Here is a 10671-nt window from a genome sequence, read left to right as displayed (position 1 = left end):
CAAAACAACAGGGATCCTTTAGTTCCCCAACCAGGGATTGAACCAGTGCCCCCTGCATTGAAAGCATGGAGTCTTCACCACTGGACTGCCAGGGAAGTACCTGAACATCTTTTAATATCTTTTTTATTTTAGAAATTTATATTTTTTCTATTAATTGCCAGATTACATTATCTTATTTTTCTATCAGATATCTTCTTCTTGTTTTGTAGAAGCTCTTTGTATATTTGATGCATCTGCTATTTGTCTTTACAGAACAGGAATTTTAACTTTTAAATGTGTAGTTAAATGTGTCAATCTTTCTCTGTGTGAGTGTCTGAATTTTTTGCCTTGCTTAGGAGAACTCCACTGTAAATCTATACAAAGCATCTCTATCAATAGTATTATCATCACACTACCCTAAATACCTTTCTCAGTCCACAGAGAGCTGATGTAACTCTGATTCTAGTAAAATAATAAAACAAAATTTAAGTAGAAATTAACTTCAAATACTTACAGAATAACAAACATTGCCTGCGGGCAATAAACAGCTGAAGTTTAAAAAGAAAATTCAGACAAACCTGATTTCCTTTCTTGATAAAAATAACAAAATTAGTGGGTAAGGGAAGAGAAGGTGTATAATATATTTAGACCTTTGACATACATTGTCTCTGTAATTAAAATTGGCTTCAAAGTGAGTACTGTCAACTGAATTGAAAACTGCCTGATGGACTAGCAACAACAGAGATAATAAGAGCATTGACCTCTCCAGTGGTGGGAAGGAAGAACCAAGTACCACACTAAGACCAGTGATAGATCTGGATTCACGAAGTTTTCATGTTAATGATCAAGACAGAAGAAAGAAAAATGATGTACTCATTAATTTAACGAATGTCACTCAGTTGAAAAGCATGGTTCACACATTTGAAATCTTTACAATGGAAGCTTGTGGTGGGAGACAGAAACACAGGGGAATAGCCAAGTCGGAACTGACCTTGAACCGAATCCATGGCCATTTCTCCATCCATATACCAGTTAGTTCCATCAAATCACACTGTGGTGCCCACTTTATAATTGGCTAGGGGCAAATTCATCCATTCAAGATCCAAGGAAGAGAACCAGGACTCCCAGGTAGGGCAGTAGGGATATTCAGAAGAGGGGAGAGCAGTGGAGGCGAAGGGCACTGATGGTGGGAATATAAAAAGTCCAGCACCTGTAGCTCCTACTTCCACGATCCTCCAAAATGGCTCAGCAGTGAAAGATGCTCTAAAATCTGCCAGCACCTGAGAGCTGTGATTTTTTTTTAAAGTAAATAAAATGCAAGCCAATAATGATAATTAAAGGTGATTGGACTGGTCTAGATGACACAAAGAAGCATAATAAAATGCTAGCATTAAATTCACATGACATTTTAGTGTGTACAGAATGCTTCCACATCGTTTCCTTTGATTGATACTCAGAGGAGGTCAGAAAAGGCATGATGAATAGATCCATTTTTCTGCTGAAGCTAAGTGGGATCAAGAAAACTGCCAAAGCTCACATGGTTACTCTGCCTAGGGTCTGCTATTTCTATTATACCTACTCATACCTTTTAAGGTAATTCACAGACAACTGCAATCAAGTTTGGACATATGTAAAAACTGTAATTCAAATACTTTTTAAATTTTTTATTGTTTTATTTATTTATTTATTTTGGCCACATGGTTTGTGAGATCTTAGTTCCCTGACCAGGGATCAAAAAAGTTCTTTTTAAAAGAAAAGCAAAATGCATCTTCATGAGACAAGCAAATTTCCATAAACACTGAAAACATGCATCTTTTGGTCTTTATTCTGCATACCTAACCTTTCCTCAGTCTTCCTTCTTTCTACTCTTTCTTCCTTTCCTTTTTGTCCCCAAGACCCTTGTTCTCAAAAACGCTAGGAATATGGGAAGTAACTCAGGGTAGTAAGGATTTTAATGTACATGAATCACAAACAACCTTCCTGGGAAAACCTCAATTTCTTATCTTTAAAGGAAATGGGAATTTTTGTTTTCCTTAAGTACCTAAGGCCTGAAAGAAAGTAAAAGTGTTACTTGCTCAGTCCTGTCCAACTCTTTGAGGACCCATGGACTGTAGCCCATCAGGTTCCTCTGTCCATGGAATTCTCCAGGCAAGAATTTATAGTGGATAGCCATTCTCTTTTCCAGGGGATCTTCCCAGCCCAGGAATTGAACCTGGGTCTCCTGTATTGCAGGCAGATTCTTTCCCATCTTAGCCACCAGGGAAGCCCAGTTCTTATGTCACTTTAGGACTAACTTTCATTTCTCCCTGCCTCTTGGTAACATCTGTTCTCCACAAGGGCAGTGCTGGACAATAGATATCCTGGTTTTCCTGCCAATGGCACTGTAGCAAATGATGCCCTCCTTCATGTCCCCAAACGAAATATTTCACTGGAGGAACGTTATTTTTATGTTAAGACACTCATGTCATGATGCCTTACCACTGGTGATTTCCTTTTTTAATACTTGTTTAACACTGAGAAAATATAGCACAAATATGTGTGTAGGTGTATGTATGTAAGTGTGTGTTTGTGTGTGTGTATTTCTAAGTGGGCAGCTCAAACAGTACCATTTTAATCCAAATACACTAATAGAAAAACCAAGTTAAATGTTTCTTAAACATAAGTTAAAATGATTACGTGCAGCAGTACCACATTGCTAGAATAGATCAAATGACCTCATCAAAAATGTTTGAGAAGGTGTCAAACTTATCCATGTTAAGTTTAAAATTTCAACTGTGAAAAGCTCTCTAGCTAACCATCTGTTTATCTTGTTCCTCCTATATATAATCAAATTTCTTTCAAACAGGAAGGCTTACATTGACAGAGTAAATGAATCCAAATATTTGGCTTAATAGAGCTTCACTTTAATTAATCAAGTAAAATTAATCTTTCAACTGAAGTGAAGTTTACATTTGTCTGTTTGATCTACAATATTTTTGAAGGATACTCATAATATTTTGTACACTACAAAAAGCATATCTACTTTCATTTGTATTTCAAGCAGCTGGCCTGGGCATATTATCATAGATGAGAAATGTTCTTAATTGGGATATCATCTCTTTACTGGATTTTGATCCTACTTACAAAAGGGAGCAGAGCTTGCAAAAATACACTTTAGAAATATTTTAATTCACAAAAGTGTTAGGTATCCATGGTTCTATTATGTGCATTAAATTTTTGTAAAACAATTTAGCTTCAGATGACATTTCAGGCTCAGAAAGCCTAACTTAGACATTCTGAAAGATTGTGAGTTGAGAAGACTGTTCAAGAAAGTGAAGGGCTATTTAGAAAAATGGGGCAGATTCTTTACTAATGTTGATTAGTAAAATTCCATGAGGCACTTGGAGGAGAATTTGTTTCAACACAGCATCATCTCACAGTAATCTCCTTTCTATCATATTATATGGTAAGCATAACCCAGAAAAAGTAAAAAAAAGACAACTGCCTTTAATAAATAAACCAATACTTAACAAGAAATGCTTTGGTGATTAAAATATCTCAGTAGTAATTCAGCAATTGCTTTTCATTAGTCAATTAATGCCTGAGAGCACTGAGATATTTATAAAGTTACAGTATCTTTTGCATAAAATAACTGGTTCAAATCCTGATTTAGAAATTATTCTGGGATTTAATTTCTTCCATCAAAGTATGTATTTATGATAAATTAAAGAATCATATTTTATCACAAGTCCCTAGAATAATAACTATATCCGAATCTATAAAAACGATGTGTGTAAATATAGCATACAAACTTCTATTCACAAATAATTAGCTTCCGGCATTGTGCCTGACAACCTTTAATGATCATAAATTTCCAGCTCATCTTTTATCATCCCAATCAATTTATCACTGAAATAATTTTTGAGGCGTAAAATAAAGTGTCTCTCATATTTGAATACTTCATTCTCAGTATTTAAGTATGCTGTTGTCATCCATCGTTACGTTCTCCTCACTGCCAGGAGATGGCGCTGTGGGTTTTAAATCTCAAAGCTAAAACCCCAAAGCGGAATTGAACCCTTTTCAGTTTGTTGCTTCTTAATTCGTGGACACCAAGACAAGCCCTAAAAGTGTTCACTTTTTTTTTAGGCCAACAATTTTTCTTCATCTCCCCCACACCCCCCAAAATCGAACGTTTTCGAAGATTCGAAAAGATAAACGCATGTAACAAAAATAAGTATTATCAACCTCTAAGGAGCGCGACTGAATATGTCCAGGTAACCAGGAAGGCAGTGAATTCTTCAGAAACTCTTTTCACTGTTCCCCTTTATCTGCGCATCCTGCCCTACCGCTGGAGTCCCAGCAGTGCTATACCACGCCCCTCCCCTTAAAAGTCACCTGGAAGCCAGGTGAGCCCTTAGCTGCGAGTCTGGGGCCCTGCCTGCGCGTCCGCCTGGGGCGCATCCTCGCGCCGAAAAAGCTGCTTGTCTTGGGGAGGGGGGACGGGGGTTTGAGCGTTTCCCTTCGTTTGTTCACACTTAAGTCAGCTAGTCGCCAAAGAGACGTGAGGATCAACCTCTTTTCTTTAAAATAGATAAAGAAAAGGGGAATAAAATCTTCCCGAAAGAACTTTATATCAACAGGTTTCTGCTTTTCCAAGGTCGAAGTCCTTGGAATTGCCAAGCACTTCAGATCTAAGGCTAGGGACCTTGGCGCGCTGCCAGGGCTGGTCCACCTCCCACGGCCCCTGCTCCTTCGCGGCCCTCCTCCCCATCAGCCCCGCCAATCCCCAACGCACACGCGGACACATAGCATCTCTTCGCACTGAGCTTTGGGGGACCTAGCCAAGCGAGTAAGAAAAGACTGATAATTAAACAAACGGGGGCCGAAAGGCTTGACTTTAGGAGCTCGATGGGCTTGAAGCTCTCCGCCACCAAGTCGATCCTGCGTTCCCGAAGCCGGCGGAGGCGCAGGATGACGAACCTCAACTGTACCGGCTTCCAACTGACCTAAGAGTCACCAAACAGCGCAGAGCAGGCGAGGGGAGCCGGTAGGCACCTGCAAGTTCAAGGTCAGCGTGCCTCTGATTGGGGCTGGAGAGAGGCCAGGAAAGCGAGGGCCTGAAGCGCTGGGGACGCGCCCTACCTGTGCGCTCTTTGGGAGAGGCGGAGGAGGGCTCGGAGCCCCAACTCCCCGGCGGTTTCCCAGGAGGACGTCCCGCCGGTGTCACCGTGGTCCCGGCCTGATGCGATCCCCCAGGCTGGGCTCCTCCGCCTCGAGGGCAGCGCAGCCTCGGACGGTTTCCATGACTCTGAGGGAATTTGCTTTTCCAAGCAGCTCCCAAGCAAAAGTTCGTGACATTTTGGCCAAACTTCGCTTTTTACCTTCTAGAATGTCCTCAAATAGATAAACGGAAACACATTCACACAAGTACAATTCTCCCTTTCAGAAAACACAGATACTCAAATCCCAGTATTCTAGTGTTCTCCAACTTTTAAATCTTGATAAATAATAAGTTGTTTATCAGGGTTATAGAAATAACGAAGAGGAACTCCTGGCTTTGCTCTTAAATAATGGATTCGATTGTGTTCCGTTCTGATTTTATTCAGGTTCCTATTTCAAATTTCAAGCAAGTATTAATGAAGGTGATCACCAAGAAATGTTTAAGTACGACCTAAAAAAAAATCAGTTTGGTCTGAAACTCAGTAGCCCTGTCATTTCAATGCGGGATGGCTTGTTAAGTGTTTGAGCGTCCTTTCAAAGCTGTAGGTGTATTCCTTCCTGCTGAAACAAAACTGTATTCATCTTTGCACAACATGCGCTGGCGTCTGTAAATTTGGTATGCAACACTCGGCCAAGAATGCTCCCTGTCCGGATATGTGTCTGCCAAACCGCACCGCTGCGCCCACCAGCCCAGCACCATGGGCGCCCTGCTGGGGTGTCCCTGGACGACGCCCACCCCGCCCTCTGGACCGCGGGGTGGCCTGAGCTGCCACCACCTCGACTGAGCAGAGGGAACAGTCCCCTGCGTTTTCTGTCCCCCCACTGCTTCCGTAACTCACACTGATCTTCTCTGAAACTGCAGAGTCAGAGGATTTCGCTTCCACCGTTTCATTCCCAGGGGTCATCTGTGGGTCAGGAGTTTTCCTCGAGGGCTGATTCCACACCCGACCCCACCCTCCCACCCTTCCCAGACCACCAGAAAGTGTTTGCTGTGGTTTTTCCTCTTCTCTCTTTCCAACTTGCTAGTTAGATGAGGAACCCAGGCCCTTTCCCCTCTTCGTGGCAGAATGAAGTTCAAGCGCAGACATTTTTAGAGCTCTTGCGGCCAGAGACGGGTACTAAGTGAGCAGCTGACGTCAGCCCTTTGCTGGCCGGAAACCAGGCGGCGGGATTTCTACTCAAGTGATGAGAAAGAGCCTAGGCCGTGACTCAGGGCTGGGGACGATTAAACCAGGTAACGAGACACCGGGCAGATGTGTTTTCATTGCCCTGTAAGATAAATGCAGCGTTAAGTGCCTGACAACTTCCCAGAAGCAATCAGCAAAAGTTTACGAGTGCATAAACCTCAAAGACCATTCCCCGACGGTTGTTATAAGGCCCACGTTTAGAGCTTCTATAAATTCTTCAGCAGTTTCCCCAAGCTAAGTTTCCAGGTACTGTTAAGCAGCCACTTCCTCCGGGGAGACCTGAGGGGTTTTCTTGAACCTTCAAAGAAAGAGGTTTGGGGCTCCTAGTGAGTGAAATGAAGTTGCGCCAAAGTTTGTTTCAGAAGTTTGGGTGGCCAGGGAGGGAGGAGGGAGGAAGGTGGGAGGGAGGAGGGAGGAAGGTGGACCGGAAGTGGGGTCCAGGGAAAAGTTGATGATACGCCGAGTTAGCTGACAGCAGCGGAGGACCGGGGTCTGTCGAGGGTCGGGGATCTAGCGGAGCCTGGCCGCTTTGGGTGGTGGCCCCAGTTTGGCCAGTCCGGTTCTGCAGGGCACAGCTCTGTGTGGCGCTCCTAGCTAAGCCCGAGCTCCCCCAACTCGGCCCGGACACCGTAGCTCCTTCGCCTGTCTAGTGCCCACTGAGTGGCCGGCAGGAATCCAACCGGCCTGAGCACCAGAAAGGCGGCCTGGACGGAGAACCGAGTCCAACACCGGAAACGTGTCTCCACTCCGCCAAGAGCCAAGACGGTGCCAGCTTCGGTCCTCCCCCAAGTGGCCAGAGTTCTTGGGTCATTTAGTATCAGACACACACGACTCACCTACGTTTATAGAGAACCTTTGTTTACGATCCCGGTGAAAACAAAGCTGCTAATTGAAAAACAGTAACAGGACCGTGTCTTTCACCATCTTAAAGCCGGAGGTTAACAGCTGCGCGCGCCAGGGGAGGGAGGGGCGAGGGAAGCGATGAGCCAGGGGCAGCCCCGCACGTCCACGTGCCTCGGGGGTCCCAGGCGAGACACGTGGGCCGGATCAAGCCTTCAAGAGCCCAGGGCCGGGGTCCCAGGCTGGAAAGCCTCCCGCAGCCCGCCAGCTTTTTCCCCACCTTTGGGTTCCAGTCAACCCCAAGGGGCGAAGGTAACCGACGACTGCGTAGCATTTCTGATCCCGTGAGATTCAATCTCGGGCAGTTATTTTGGAAAGACTGCGCTGGGCCCCTTTCCCTGCTTTCCAGGTGAAAACGCAGACGTTTCTCTGCCGTCTTCATCCCTCCTTTCTGAAATAAGGCGTCCAACTGTTCAGATATTGCCATTCAAAAACAGGTTCTGTGGCGAACCTCATTTGTGAATCTATTACAGAGATTAATAGATTATTTCTCCTTTTTCAACTAATTCTCAGTGGGGAAATTTAACCATATGGTAAGGAGAGAATTAGAATTTCATCACATTAGAGCAAAATGTAATGAAAGAGTCCAACACCTGGGGCCAACTCTGAAAGCCACAATTAAAAGGTTTTTAATGAAACCAGAGAAACCAAAAATTTCATAGGCTTCAGTAATTCTGCCACATAAGGAAGATTTATTGGAGATGTTGGGAAATATTGTTTTTACTTATGTTGTAAGGATGAACACCAGCCGCTAAATACCATGTGCGCCCGGACACGGGACCCAGGAGCTGGTGGACTGAGAGTCCCATTTCTCATCCGGGGAGCAGCACTTGTTTCCACACTTCGGCTTCCTCTCTCTCCAAGAACAATCGAGGCAGACCCAGTTGTCCCTGAATGGCTCCCTAGCCTTGGAGGCGACGTTTCCGGGTAAATAAATATGCACTGATGCCCCACTTAGTGTGTGAGTGGGTTTGACTCCCGTTGAAGTTGACTATTCTGAAACCACTGGATTTTAATCTGGAGGGAAGTTTGAGCAATCAGTTTCTTCCTGGTTAGGAAATCGTGTGCTTCATCATCGCCATCACTGTAGCCGTGGTTTGGAGGCGGCTGCCAAAGTAACCCCCTCCACCACCACCTTTACAAAAAATCTAATGGGCTGCCCTCCCCCCCACCCCCCGCCCAATCCGGGTAGGAAATGGGCAGGGAGCATAGTGGCGGGGGTGGAATAAGGCGGCGTGTTGGGGCGGCAGGGGCGGGGGGAGAGCGATTGCTTTGCTCTTTTACTAGCTAAGAATCTTGAGTGAATTTAGGGCAAGCCAGCGGAGACACCGTGTCCCCTCCTAAAGTCCCATATCCAAATCCAGACCAGAGTCATCCTATGAACAGGAGTGGAGTATCCGTCTCCCCCGGAAGGGTCACGTAGCAATGAGACAGTGGTGTCGAGAGCAGGGCGGGGGTGGGGGGAGGGGAGTAATGGGGGGGGGGGCGTCTGCTTTCTCCCGGACTCCCAGGCTTCGCCGCCGATCTACAATTTGCTGAAGGAGCAAAGAACATCGTCGACTCTAAGTAGGGCTTTTAGTGTGCTCATTGATGAGTGAAAGTCGCCACACATGTCAAGCTAAAGGCAGTTGTTGGGTTACTAACAGGACCCAGCGCCTTGCAAACATATGCGCTAAGCTGTGTATACAGATGGCAGGCAGAATAATGGAGCAGGCGCCTTTTATAAAGCTCTAGCTGCTGCCTGTCTTCAGACCTGGAAAATGAAACTATTCAGACTCGCGGCCAGATAGCGCCTGCGATTGTTTGTTACCGTTTTAATCCTATTAATTAAAACGTTAACCTGATTGGGTAGAAAGCGCTGTCCCAACAGGCGACTCTTCTTCATAATAACCTACTCAGAGATAATGATGTAAAAGACTCCCCCGTCTGTGGCGGCGGCTGGTTGATGGGTCCGGAAATCTCTTGAAGGTGAATCCAAGCAAGATAAACGGTGCGGAGAGGAGGCGCGGGGCTGGGCTCAGAGCGGCGGCGGCGGCGGCGGCTCCACACCCTGCGCGCCCACCCTCCCACCATGCGGGGCCGCGGCCCATGGTGAGCCCCAGCAGCCAGCACCATCGGCTGGAGACGAAGAAGAAGAAGAAGAGGAGGCGGCGAGCGCGGGGGAAGGCGAAAAAGAAAAAGAAGGGGAGAGGGCTGCCAGCAGCGCCGGGACCGACGCGCGCACCAGCCCCGGAGCCCGGCTCGGGCGCGTCTGCGGCGCCGCCCGACTCCCGAGCCCAGGAGGCGGCGGCGGGCCCGGGCTGCGCGCCGGGGCCGGACCATGGAGCGCGGGCTGCACCTCGGCGCGGCCGCCGCGGGCGAAGACGACCTCTACCTGCACAAGAGCCTGAGCGCCTCTGCCGCCAAGCGCTTGGAGGCGGCTTTCCGCTCCACGCCCCCGGGCATGGACCTGTCCCTGGCGCCGCCGCCCCGGGAGCGCCCGGCGTCCTCCTCGTCGTCGCCCCTCGGCTGCTTCGAGCCGGCTGACCCCGAGGGGGCAGGGCTGCTGCTGCCGCCGCCTGGGGGAGGCGGCGGCGCGGGAGGCGGCGGCGGCGGCGGGGTGGGCGTCCCCGGGCTGCTCGTGGGCTCCGCCGGCGTGGGGGGCGACCCCAGCCTGAGCAGCCTGCCGGCCGGGGCGGCCCTATGCCTCAAGTACGGCGAGAGCGCCGGCCGGGGCTCGGTGGCCGAGAGCAGCGGCGGCGAGCAGAGCCCCGACGACGATAGCGACGGCCGCTGCGAGCTGGTGCTGCGGCCCGGAGGCACCGACCCGCGGGCCTCCCCAGGCGCGGGAGGCGGTGGCACCAAGGCGGCCGAGGGCTGCTCCAACGCGCTTCTCCACGGCGGCGCCGGCGCCCCCCCGGGGGCCCCAGGCAGCGGCGGCGGCGGGGGTAGCGGTGGTGGCGGCGGTGGTAGCGGCGGCAGCAAGAAATCCAAAGAGCAGAAGGCGCTGCGGCTCAACATCAACGCCCGCGAGCGCCGGCGGATGCACGACCTGAACGACGCGCTGGACGAGCTGCGCGCGGTGATCCCCTACGCGCACAGCCCCTCGGTGCGGAAGCTCTCCAAGATCGCCACGCTGCTGCTCGCCAAGAACTACATTCTCATGCAGGCGCAGGCCCTGGAGGAGATGCGGCGCCTCGTCGCCTACCTCAACCAGGGCCAGGCCATCTCCGCCGCCTCCCTGCCCAGCTCCGCGGCGGCGGCGGCGGCGGCCGCTGCCCTGCACCCGGCGCTTGGCGCCTACGAGCAGGCGGCCGGATACCCGTTCAGCGCCGGGCTGCCCCCGGCCGCCTCCTGCCCGGAGAAGTGCGCCCTGTTCAATAGCGTCTCCTCCAGCCTCTGCAAACAGTGCACGGAGAAGCCTTAA

The 10671-nt window shown here is 49.0% G+C and overlaps 1 protein-coding gene across 1 annotated transcript; it reads left to right on the top strand.

Moving 5' to 3' along the window:
- Positions 1–9585: 9585 nt before the first annotated feature.
- On the top strand, positions 9586–10671 carry BHLHE22 (basic helix-loop-helix family member e22). Its single transcript, XM_081503328.1, has one exon. The coding sequence runs from the start codon at positions 9586–9588 to the stop codon at positions 10669–10671; it is 1086 nt and encodes a 361-aa protein (XP_081359454.1).

Source organism: Giraffa tippelskirchi, chromosome 6 (assembly GCF_054371585.1).
Source record: "Giraffa tippelskirchi isolate mGirTip1 chromosome 6, T2T-mGirTip1v1.2.pri, whole genome shotgun sequence".
NCBI lineage: Eukaryota > Metazoa > Chordata > Mammalia > Artiodactyla > Giraffidae > Giraffa > Giraffa tippelskirchi.
This window is presented reverse-complemented; position numbering and strand designations above follow the sequence as displayed.